The 13,124-nt window shown below is 43.4% G+C and overlaps 1 protein-coding gene across 2 annotated transcripts in view; it reads left to right on the top strand.

Annotated features, from left to right (window-relative positions):
* The window catches only part of CFAP141 (cilia and flagella associated protein 141), a 104,460-nt gene that overhangs the window by 57,519 nt on the left and 33,817 nt on the right, over positions 1-13,124 (top strand). The window contains exon 1 of one of the 2 annotated variants that reach the window (XM_078671107.1): positions 4,883-5,265. The exons of the other annotated variant lie outside the window; for it this stretch is intronic. Coding sequence (XP_078527233.1) covers positions 5,206-5,265 — 60 coding nt within the window. The 5' untranslated portion in view covers positions 4,883-5,205. Of the gene's footprint in view, positions 1-4,882; positions 5,266-13,124 lie in introns of those variants that run through there. 2 annotated transcript variants of the gene reach the window in all.

Raw genomic sequence — 13,124 nt, 5'->3', positions numbered from 1 at the left:
GGGTTGCTGGTACTCAGTATCTTCGTTTCCTCAAGATGGTGAACATAGAGACCAGCTATGCTTGGAGCAAATGTGCTTCCCATGCTGGTCCCATGTTTTTGAAGGTATAAGGTGCCATTGTGCTCAAAAAAGTTCTCCTTAAGTGCCAAGGAGCAACACTCCATCACCACGTTCCGTGGGGTCTGGTACTCCCAGTCGTCTGCGAATAGTACATCTTCGATTATTGCCAAGGTGTCGTTGTGGGGCAAACTCGTATACAGACTTTCCACATCACAGCTGATTAACAGCTGTGTGTTCGGGTCGAATGACCCCTCCTCAAGTAGGTTTAACACATCCTTTGTGTCTCTAAGGTAGGTCGATGTCCTCTGTACCATAGGTCTTAAAAATGCGTCTGCAAACCTAGAGACTGGTTCAAGGACTGACCCAATCCCTGATACGATGGGTCTACCCGGTGGGTTCTCGAGGTCCTTATGGATCTTGGGTAAGATGTATAGGTAAGGGGTTCTAGGGTTCCTCTGGCACAGGAACTCCCCTTCCTTGTTGGTGATCCAATTATGGGACAGTGCCTCCTCTACCATTGTTTTGATCTTGATTGTTATTTTTTCAGTTGGATTGGTCAATAGGACTTCGTAGTTCCTTTTGTCTTGTAGCAGCCTAGAGCACTCCTTGTCATATTGTTCTCTATTCATTAGCACAGTTGCACCCCCCTTGTCCGCTGGTTTTATGACCACCTGTTTGTTGTTGCTTAATTCGCGAAGCGCTTGTCGTTCTTCATTAGAAACATTTTGGAAAACTCGTTTCTGTACTGGATCGAGGGCTTCGAGATCCTTCATGACCGCCTTTTCGAAGGTCAGGAGTTCGATAGGAAGAGTGTGGTTCATAGGAGTGAAGGTGGATCGTGGCTTCAGTCCTGTGTCTCCCTTTTCTTGGTTGTATATCTTGTCTTTAAAGAAGACCTGCAGTTTCAGTCTCCTTATAAATTCCTGGATTTCTTTGCAGAGGTGGAATTTGTCCATGTTGGCAGTGGGGACATATCCTAAGCCTTTCTCTAGTACTTTTTTCTGTGACTTTGATAGTTCACTGCCCGTGAGATTTACAACTAGGCTTACTTCTGGTTCTTCGATGCCCCTGTCATGCTCCTGGTTGATACTCTCGGAGTTCCTTCTTCTTCGTTGCTCCAGTGTACCGAGTTGCCACTATTGTAAAGCCAACATTCATAGATAGGGATGGTCATTGTATTATTGACTTCATTTTGTTCACAGAGGATATGTTAGTGCTTCTTTCAGGGTATGAAGTTCAAGACTATGATCACAACTTACTTACAACTTCCCTTTCTTGTTGCACACTACTTATGAAAATGTGTAGACTATCTGTTCCCCTAGTTGCTAACAAAAAACAAAGGAGTATTACAGAAATGGGAAAGGGTTGACAAACGGAAGTTCTTTAGTAACACTGTCCACATAATAGGGAGGCAGTACTTATGTGTTTGAATGTTGATGTGGGCCCCACTGAGATTACAAGATTCTTTATCTTTTTGTGCATATCGATTGGGGAGATGCTTACTCTTCAGAGTGTGAACCGCCCGCAGAAACCTTTTAAATGGTTTGAATCCAACTGCTCTAAAGTACATGGAGACCTATATAAATGGATTAAAATGGTTCCATGAGATGTCAACATTGTTGGGATGTGTGTTAGGTTCTATAGATCAGCACTTGCGACTAGAAAAAGTGAGATCAGATCTGAGGCCTGTGAGTCCCTGATAGTAGCTAGTAATCTGAAGGATTCAAGGCTGTTTTGAAAAGGGATACATAGCCCTTTCTTTAATAATGAAACTAAGACAGAGATCGCTACAGTTTTTGCCCCCGATAGATTGGTAGAGCGCTTTAAAGTGGTGTATGGCTATTTGAAGTCATTAAACATTTCTGCTGTCTAAACCGTAGGACATGCAATGGTAAATGCTGCAGGAATGACGACTGAAATGTATGAAGTTATAGCAGGTTATAAACAGGTGCCCTGCGGGGAAGGCACCCAGTCCTGATGGGATTCCTGCAGATTTATTCAAAGATAATGTTGACTTTTGAGCTCCCCTCCTGACTAACGTTTTGAATGCCTTCTGTAAGACAGGGCCACCAAAGACCTTTTTGCACCCGGTTATCGTGCCCATATCCAAGAAAGGAGATAGAAATAATCACAATGTGTTGTCACCCCATCTCTTTTTTTTTTTTTTTTCTAAAAACCTTTATTACACCTTTGAATTTACACAGCCGTAGGCCTACAACCCGATCGGGCTGGCCGCCATCGCAATGATAAAATCAACATGCAGTAATATTCAATTAAGATCCGGATGTTATGTCATTTACAGCACATGACCACTGCTTGAAAGAAAAGGCACTACTTATTCATTAGTCAGTCAATCAGTACAGGTTTTTGTTTTTTTTTTCTCGTTTTTTCCCCCTTTTTTGAAACACAAGAACAAAACATAAAAAACTTGAGGAATCACAATATGGTCAGTCATTGTTTTTTGTTGTTTTTTATTGATTTTTTTAAGCCAGCTATTTTTTTCCCACAATACATTTCAATCAAAGCAAGACAAGCAGTTACCAGGAAGTCAATTAGAAGAAAAGAATGCAGGTTACAAGCAGGAGAAAAGGAGAGAGAGGTATAAAATAATATTTTGCTTTACATCCTTAGAATTTACAGAACTATAAGAATTCAATAATACATAAATAATAAATACTAATTTGCACTTCATAAAAAAGAAGGAAAAAAATCCAAAATAAATATCGCTAAACCAGCCCATGATTTAATTGAGCCCACACTCATTGCCCAAAGAAAATCCCCTGAGACACGGTTGTACGCCTTTTGAGCATCCAGCAAAATCAGTCAGAGCGGTGCTTGTTGTACATTTGTGTGATTGAATAACGCAATAACCCTCCTGATGTGATTGACCGTGCCTCTTCCAGGAAATAATATCAAATACCAAATGACAGAGACATAATGGATTGGGAAAGTCAGGAAGAAACCAAGAAAGGAACAGCCATGATGGAAAGGGAACAGAAAAGAGATGAAAACCCTGAAGTGGACTAGCTGAAGAGTCACCTTAAAAGGCAGCTGCAAACCCTCAGGCAGACAATTGTTATTTTGGAGTTGAACAGAGAGAAGGAGCAGCAGCCAGGAGCACGAGAGGAAATAGACCCATGTGACAGACTCTTCCAGCCAGCAGCTTTGGGCTTCATATTCCACCTTCTTAGCATCAGCATCTGTGGAGCAATGGAAAGTACTGTGGTTCTCAAGCGCCTGGGAAGACGATGATGCGACATCTACTAGACAGGAATTTAACTTTGTCTCAGCAAGGTACTCAGTACTAATTGCCACATTGCTGTGGATAATTATACCAACCTGAATAGGAGAGTGAACTTTCGCCAACATCATCCTTCAAGAGTTAGAAAAGCAATAAAAGACAAGGATCAATCCTTTTATTTTCCTTTTGAAATAGTTGGATTTTCTTGTTAGAACATGACAACAATTTAACAAATATGACATGACCCAGATATGATAGCGCACTTTAAAATGGTCTTAAAACTCAAATACGTATGCTAAGTAAAAAAAGCTAATGCAAGAGACTTGCAACAAAGAGTGCCGGCCATCAATACACAGAACTTTAGGAAAAGTCTACCTGCTTATTTATTAACAATGCTCCCCCAGGATTTGAGGATCAAGTATTTGAGACTGTTTTTGGGAAATTATACCAAAATGTAATTTGTAAATGTTGGGAGAATCCAGTGTGATGGGATTGCCACACCAAGACAGGAGGGACTGGTTATATCTCCACACACTCAACATGGACCTGTGTATCCATACTTCCGAAGAAATAGAAACCACCCTAGGGTGTCCACTTCGTTCCCGGTCATTTCGGACACTGCTTGCATTCTTGAACTTTTGTGTGATCACCTAGTATAGTGTCTTGGCCTTCTCTTGCACCCATTTAACTACTAAGACTAACACGCCAGAAAACAGTGAATTGCCGTGAAACGTTCAGAACTCTGAAACAGTGTCCGTAATGACCTGCAGTGAGGTGGTCACCATAACCCCACCGAGGATTTTACCCTGAATTCTCCACACAACTCCACGCACAGTTTCCTATTCCTAAAACCCTGTATCACTTACAGTTGAGCATCTCCACCTTTCTCACCCTGCTTCACCATGCACTACCCATGCATCTGTCCCACACGTCACATCAGGTGGAGAGAGTTTGTTAATTTCAAATACCAAGAAAGGATTGCGAAGATGTCCAGATCTTCTCTATTGCGTTCTCACAGTTACACTTGCTGCATTACTGGCCAAGAAGGAGGTAATGAAGAAAGTCTCCAATATCCAGCAGATTGGTCCATATCCAGTGCTCTCAAGTGTTCCAGGCCACTGTGTGAGTAGCTGAACCAGTCCAGATTGGTGTTGTTACATTCTGAGACTAGAATTAACTTTAGCCAATAAAATTAGGGCTACTAGAATGCAAAGGAAAACCTGAACTGGCTCAGCTGCTCCCCCGTATTGACCTGGTAAACGTGAAAGTTCTTCATATGTCCACTTTTCCGGTGTGAAGTGTGGGTGTGCGTTTGAACACATTTAGAGCGCTGAAATGTGAAATTCTGCCTTTAAAATGACATCTGCGCTTCACTTGGCCGCACCGTCTCATCTCATGCTCTTGTATTGTGTGGTTTTAAAATGGCCGCCGCTAAGGTGTACGCAGGAGGCGGAGCTTCACGTGGGCGGGAGTATTCAAAACGGACAGCAACCACAGCCAATGGTGTAAAAAAAAAAAGAGGTGCCGCTGCCCGGTGACCATGGCGACGAGCGAACGCTGCTTATTACAAATCACCGCCTCTGGTCACTGAGCGCGAGCGGAGGAGAGGAAGGAAGGGTGCTTGAGTGGGTCAGAGACGAGAAGCGCAGCAAGTGAGAGGCAAAGAGACCAGCAAAAGTGAAGTGGGGATTGGGGAGGATAAGGGACAGAGGAGAACAGTGATTGCATGGGGCAAGCAAGGGAGAGAATGCGCCGATAAGTTTGAGGGAGAGAGGAATAGAACAAGCAGTATAAGAAGAGAAGGAAAAAGAGTGACAGGAAGAGAAAGGGGAGAGAATCAGTTGAGGATAAGGGGATAATTGTTTGGGGCAAGGGGAAACCAACCCGGAATAGACCTTTCAACCATGCCTGTTAGCAAGCCCGACCAATCTAAAGTCAAGCAGGCCCACAAGGACCTTAACAAGGTGAGTGGGAGAGCTGAGATGTGTAAGTACGTGTCCGTTTTCTGTGACTAAAAAGAAGTAGTATTTTTCGGGTTTCAAAACCACTGGTTTGCATACTGATAGCAAGGCCGGCTCTAGGCTCATGGTGGCCCTGTGCAGGGAGCTTAGGTGGGGGGTCCGGACGGTGCGCCACTTTTCCCCATATTAAAAGTAACGCACTGGTCGCGCAAGGGGCTTGTAAATAAGCCCCCCAGTTCCACTCACTAGTCATAGCTGCCACCAGCTAGCAGCTGCCTGTCTCCCTTAGACTGGTGAGAGGGCACTGTACCAATACCCCAGCGGGCTGCAAAAACAACAAGGAGCACGTCCAGTGTGAGATCCAAGATAGGAAGCCTTTCGTCCTTACAAAAAATCTGCTCTGCCTCCCCCCCCCCAAAAAAAAAGACCTAATCCAGTTGGCTCTGAAATGTTATGTGTTTTGGCGAAGGAACTATGCCAGCAGCGGTGTTCTACCAAGGCGCCGTTTTCTTGTTGTTTTTAAGCAATCTATGGTTTGTGCACTCATATAATTCACACACATTGTTACACTTGCCATAAGCCCTAGCTTTCCGCTCAAATCATTCTTTTAATTGTTGTTGGCCCTTGAAAAAAAAAACTTCCTGTTTGGAAAAAAAAAGCGAAAATGATGGCACGCGCGCTGCTATGAACAGTAATGAAACATGAGGAGAAAATTACAAGTGAACAAATTACAAAAGCAAACGTTAAGTTACAATTGGCAAAAGTGACAATTGTGAGCAAACAAAATACATGAGGTTGCACACGTTGCATTACAGGAGGAAAAAGTGACATGTGTGCAGCCGGTTACACAAGTCCTTAAAAGATGACTGAAGGCAGGTTTTGAATTTTCCAATCCCTGAATGTAAGAGCTTCACATCCACTGTCTGAATGCTAGATGAATTATCTACACAAGTAATTAAACTAATAACAGTGTATAAAAGCAAAATTACTACTAATGCGTCTTTATTACTAAAGGAACACTTTTGGGCAAAATTTGAATAATGAAATACTGAGCAAAAAGCACTGTTTCTAAACTTATACCTTGCAGTTACCACCATCCATGCAATTCCTTAAAGATGGTTCATAATTCATTAAGCAGGTATAGGTGGTAACCTGAGACCTATCTCACTAAAGAATGTCTTGATGAAAGCAGTAACTCGCTGAGCTTCCTACGTAAAATACAAATCTTGCGCTTGTTCTTACTAATGCTTTTTTTATGTTGGGACTGTGATTGTGTATGATTTTGGTTGGTACTACTCCTGTGAATACATGGGCTGTGTCGGAATGAGCTGCCTGTGCCTTGTTGCATATATATTCATGTGTGTCTTTACTAGTGGAAGGCGCTGCTGTTTGCCACTTGCCAGATGGAAATAATCTTATGGGTAGAGACGAGTGGCAACACAGGACGCACAGGCCTTACTGTCGGCTCGGCGCGATCATGATCAGACAGGCAGCAGCACTACTGCAGCACGCGGAAGCGCTGAGGCAAAGGTGCCCTGTCCCCTTGCCATGCTCTTCTTTAGCTTTAACACTTGAACAGCTGCAAATAAGGACTGCACAATAAATAGACAGATACAAATTCCAGCACCTGAACTTCCGGGAAAACAGATCAGTTTCCAACATCCAGTTCTAAAGAGCCTGAAGGAAGTAGTTATGTTTGGAACATTACCTGCGGCATCCAAAACACTTGTCAACAACATAGGATGACTACTAAAGACCGGAAATTGCCGACAGAAAATCCGTATTTAATGCCAATTAAAACAAGCCCTACTAAAACCCCCATAAAGCATTGCGGGGGGCCGTTGCTGCAAACTTAGCATGGTCTACTTTGAAAAAATGTGTTGTGCTTCTTTCACACGTCGAAGGTCACTCAGATTATTTTACATCCAAGGGCGTGACACCAATAGTTTATCATTGAAAGGGACTCGGAGCTAGGGACAGACTGCGCTCTAAATTTAACGAGAGCATAAGGCACCCACGGAAATGTATTTAGGAGGCGAAGCTCAGACACGGCAGGACGAGAAGGCGCCAAATATATAAGGGACGGACCCGCCTCCGCTGCGCTGGTGGTTGATGTAAAGCTGACTCCTGGCTGTGTGTGCAGGTGTGGGTGTCAAATGGCACATTAGACTGATGATGTGTTAAGACCCACACTCGAGGCCTGCAGTGCACAACACACAATTAAAATTACTATAATTTAATTCTCAGAGACTCTCTACTCTCGAGTCTCAGTCTGAGTCTCACCGGCGTTCTGAAGGCTGGTCCGGCGGCCCGGGCCGGGGAGAGACAGAGATAGTGCCGCCGGGCCGGCGCGGCGCCGCAGACAGTCGGAGACGGAGTTCTCTTGGACTCGGACGGTGACGGTGGCGTATTTCTCGACCCCGGGACTGGCGCGTGACCACACTGTGACGTCCCACGCGTTAGCGGCTATTAGGTGGGGTGCAGTGAGTTGCGCACAGCGCGCGGCGCGGGGGCTGTCCCAGGGCCGTCACGCGTCGTCATAGTACGTCGTGGGCAGAGCAGAGGGGCTAAGAATAATTGACGGCCCAGGGACCCAAAACATGCTGGCAGGCTGGCTGGGCTGTGGGCTGCGCAAGACATGTGATTGTGAAACTGAACCTTTAGAATTAAACAACAAGAAATAAACAACAACGCTGCCATTGCCGGGGTCGGTGCCGGGCGGAGGCCGCCAAATCCTGCAGGGGCCGCCACTGCCAACACGATCCAGTAGACAGTTGTTCCGATCTCGTCGTGGCGGCCCCTGGGGTTTGGCGGCCCTGTGCAGGTGCACACTTTGCACATGCCTAGGGCCGGCCCTGCTGATAGCATCACATGCAGTTTGTGTTGATTATTGCATTGCAGGAAATTACGTCACATGACACGGGACCTGGATCTGAGGAAATTGATTTGGGGCTTTTATACTCTTTATGTAATAAGAAGTGAGTGCCTATTGTCAAGAACGGACTTAACAAGTCTTTTTACTCGTCAAACAACACATACATGCACCCGATCAAATGCCAGATACATAGAGATATATTTATTTATTTATTTTTATTTTTATTTAATACAATTTTATATAGCGCGAACAATACCCGAAGGTGTCAGAGTGCTTTACAAAAGAACCAGTTGCGATACATAAGGACTTTGGATTACATGAGTTACATAAGAGATACAAACAGAAAAACATTTTGCAAATGTACAAGGTTTAAAGTCACTCAAAGAAGAGATATAAACAAGAAAAAATTTCACATGTACAAGTTGTAAAGTCACTCAAGGAAAGATACAAACAGATAAACTCTAAAATCACATAGGAATGGTAATAAGTACAAAGGTCTACTACATATACTAGTGGTTAGAGTTCTATTGTTTGCTTTCTAGTAGATGTAGCCCTGTTTGTAGCATTTTCCAGTCCTGTGCATTTCTTCTAAAATGTATACTAAGTCTTTGTTCATTTCAGCAGATCTAGTTGGGTTAACAGACATGTTAAAGATTGATTTGTAAAAGAAAGGATCACGAATGGAATCTGGTGATCCCTGATGACTTGAAGTCAGGAGTTAACCTTACACTTAAGTACCAGCCTACCTCTTAAGTCAGTGCAGGCTTGGCATATATATAAGCTATAAGTAAACTAGCAGCCTATTAAAATGCAAACATTCACTGCATGTGCAGTAGATAAATACAAAACCAACATTTGTGCAATAACCGTATAATCACTGAGTGTACGAAAAGTAAGCCAGTATTTCGTTTACGTACATACGTAAGTAAACAGCTCATCTGTTTTACAATAGGGATTATATTTTAATGCCAGCACAAGGATACTTTTTAAATGGAAAAAACTTTAATTAAAAGCTGTTTTAATATTCTCGGTGGAGTCAAAGAAGTAGGTCTTTCAGTTATGAAGTTAAATAAAAAGGGACCGGAGTGGTATGGTGGTTGCAGTTAAACCGTCTGGCATGTAGTTGGAATCTGAAGAGTACAATAATGGAGGTAAGACAAAAATCTAAATCTCTATTACATAGGGAGAGGTAAATGGCGAAATTATGCTACAAACTGAAGTTGCAGGGATTAAATTCACTGCACTCGACTGACATTTTCCCCACGCTTTCATTACTTTACGTTGACTAACCTTGTATTTTTCATCAGCGGCCAACCTCTTCCAGCTCACTTCGAGCAAAAGTGTTTCATGTTTTGGTTGATGTTTGACTTGGGGAGCCCAAGGCTCAACATGGTAACAGGAACATTCAATGTGCACCACTGCCAATAGTAAGAGGATATTTCTTTCTCCCTTACCACACTAGGAGGAAACTTATATTGTGCAACTGAGAATCTAGCAAGAGTCCGTATACTTTTACCTTAGCCTAGAGAGGAAAGTCCACCAACTCTTTGTGTATAGAATCTTCTCACTCCCCATTTATGTTGTGTTGTGTGGACCTCTCAGCGCAACTGACGGCGCCCTAACTCCGTGTGGTTCAAACTAAATCGCTCAATCACTCTTCATGCAATCATTGTAAATTATTTTGTGCTGAACCACACAGTCTCTTGTATATATTTTCACATTTTGTCACCGTGCGCCTTTCGCTGTTTTGACTTTGTCACTTGCGTCGCCACTTATATGCGTCACAAGCACATTTGTGCACCAAGTCCAATTTGGCCTGCCTATGTATTCTATGCCTACAGTGCTGTTACAACTGTATCGTTTTTAACTTTGAGCCTAAATATATGATGCCATGTGCACATTTGAAAAAATTGTCGTGAGTCACCCTCCTTCCTTCCTCATAATGTATTTTACATACTGGTTGAACTGACTCCCCTAATGATACCAATTGAGATATTGTTGTTTCTTGTCGTGTTGTGTGGAATGGCATACTCATGTTTGCATGTGTGTTGCATGTAGAATGCTCCTAGCAGGGGCAGGGAATTTGGCACAAGAAAGAGGTCCCCTTCCAGGTTACTTTAGAGACATGTCCTTTTCAATGAAGCGTTGCCATTTCAGTGCTTCTTAGCTCAACTGTGGTGGTCTAGGGAATCCACGTTTAGCCATACATACTGATTCCATAGCCTTGCTGATTAACAAATCACACACCGTAACAGCTTTTATGCTGTTATTAACTCCTCCTGCAGCTCTATTCAGAAACAATGTATCCGTCCTTTCAACCTCCTGTCCGTCATTCCTGGAATCCACGCCCCATGGCAATGTGTAGTCTTTCAGGTCAGAACTGGGACCATTCTGGAAATTGCAGATCCCACTTTGGAAATTTACAGTGTCCCCCTCGGAATATACATTCTAGGAAGTCTTTGCCTGCTCCCACCTCTCCTTTGTAAAGAGAATCCCGGATGGTGTGTCGTAACTCTGGAGGGCCATAGCGGTGCTTTTCGAAACCTGGCACCATTAGGACGTCTCTAATTTGAGATCATTACTACTCATTGATCTGGTAGAATGTATTTGTCTGGGTTTCCAGATATGTTTACTGTAATCACTATTTAGGGATGTTTGTCCTGGAGCAGGACTTTGGAAGTTGCTGCTTGCTCGAAGACAGGCAACAAGCTAGGTTCTTTGAAGCAAGCATGCTCCTATGTCTAGTCATGGAGGACAAGAAGGTCTCTCCCTGCTCTATTCAGAAAGGCGACATGACAAGAGTAAGCCATCTTATGGATCCCATTATGGAGGTTTTTTGAGGAAGCAAGCCACAGTAAGAGCCATGAGGACCTTGCAACAAAGATGGCCAGAACTGAGCTGAAGACATTTGTTTTGAAAATTGGGAGGTGATGTCTTACAGGAGATATCACAAGGTTGCATTTTTGGTAAGCCTCTTTCACCAAGATCCGACCATACAATTACCTGGCTTTGTGGGAGCCTTTATCTCCCATTTTACAGCCACAGAGGAACACACCAGCTTTTAATTTTCATCGTACGTGTTAGCGTAGTGCCCGCTTCACTGAGGCAGGTCACCCTGATTCCAGAACCATTGTTAGGACAAATGTCATCTGTTGTTTGAAGATGTGCCACCCAGCCTTTGCACATTTTTTGGACGGCTTTGTATTTTTCTCCAGTGAGTTCTACACTTCTAGGAACCCACTGAAGTTCTCTTCAGTATCAACCCTGGGCTCTGTTGTCTGGTGCGAGGAGGCTACTGCTTTCTAACCCCTGGCTATATGGGGCCAGATGTAGGAAGCCTAATACCGGTCGGTAACGGCCGAAATTACAGAATTTCGGCCGTTACCAACCGGTATTAGGCTTTTCAGATGTAGGAGGCCAAATTGTAGGATTCGGTAATTTACAGAATCAGTAATTTAAGGAATCGTTAAATTACCGAATTCTTAAAATACCGATTCGGTAAATTACCGAATCCTCAATGTAGGGAGCACTCAAATGACTGTTTTTCTCATTTCAGGATTCGTTATTTACCACCAACTACAAGTTGGTGGTAAATATCGAAAACCGTGAAAAAAGCAATTTTTTGCAATTTTTAACAGTGCCATGTGGCAGACATACATGCCCTTAGGGCATGTATGTGCGCCACATGTGCACCCATGCACTATTCAGGAGTGCAACAGGGTGTCAAAGTGACACCCTGCCACCCTTGAATGTGTTCCCCATTTTACCGAATCGGTAAATACAGATTCGGTATTTACCGAATCTTACAGATTCGGTAAAAAATACCAAATGAATACCTACATCCCATCGGTGAAATTCGGTATTTTAGAATCGGTAAATCTGGATTCCCTACATCTGGCCCCATGGTCACTGCTACATGTTTATAGTCTGGGACAAAGGGCTTTTTAACTGTAACCCTCAGCAGAGACCGTCTACAGGCTCTTTCCTGCACAAGGGCCAGTTTGAACTCTATAACTGGGCATGCTTGGTGTTTATCATGTCTGGGATATGTATGAAAGATGCTGCCAATGTGTATGGGCTAGATGGACTGGTGAGTGCTTGTTGTGGATGAACTGGATCCACATGTGTGTGCTGTACAAGATGGCGGGCTCCTTTCTTCTGGCAATGTCCATCTTGGACATTCCCTCCTGCATGTACGCTTTCACGTGATCCACTCCTAGAAAATGCTACACAAGTGGACAAGGAGGGGCAATGGCAATGCGAAAAGCTGGACTATACCCACCAGGAAGAGTGACCACGATGCACCTGGGTAAATTGTGTCCTGATATGCCAGGCTGTGTGCTCCATACCCCATTGTTTGCATTCCGGGGGTGTATCTTTACTCGGAAGCATTAACAAGTCCCGCAGTGGTCTCCCAATAACTGCCCAGTCCATATAAAGCCAGTGTTTATTAGTTTCTCCTTTAGACCATTCATTGACTATGCACACCTAAGCTGCTTCATAGTAATCCTACAAGTTAGAAAAGCCCAACTCTCCCTCATCTCTTGGAGCCTGTAGCAGTTTACCCTACCAAGTTGGGGTTTCCATTGTCAAACCATCTATATAAGTGCAATATAAGACCCTCTTTCTTATTTTAATAGGAAGATCCTGAAAAAATAGTGCAACCTAGGGATGAACAAAATTCTGTCTAGCTAAGACATATCCTTTCATTTCTTCAAGTCATCATTTATATCCTTAAACAGGAGGGGCCATTAGCTGTGTGTAGTCTGCTTCTTGAAGAGGTCAACCATACTCCCAGGTCTCTGATTGTGACACTGTTAATCTAAAAGGTGGCCTTAGTTTAAACAGTAATGATCTCTTCCTTTGAAAAATAAATTTTCAGTAACAAATTTGACAACATATATCAAGTAACCTGAGACCAGTTTGTATTTCTTCAGTGTCCCTAGAATGACAGCAGGGGGTGCTCTGGAGCCTGTAGTGAGAAGAA

Source organism: Lissotriton helveticus, chromosome 12 (genome assembly GCF_964261635.1).
Source record: "Lissotriton helveticus chromosome 12, aLisHel1.1, whole genome shotgun sequence".
In the NCBI taxonomy this organism is placed as follows: Eukaryota; Metazoa; Chordata; class Amphibia; order Caudata; family Salamandridae; genus Lissotriton; species Lissotriton helveticus.
Note: the sequence above shows the minus strand (reverse complement) of the source record. Positions and strands in the feature narration are given on the sequence as shown.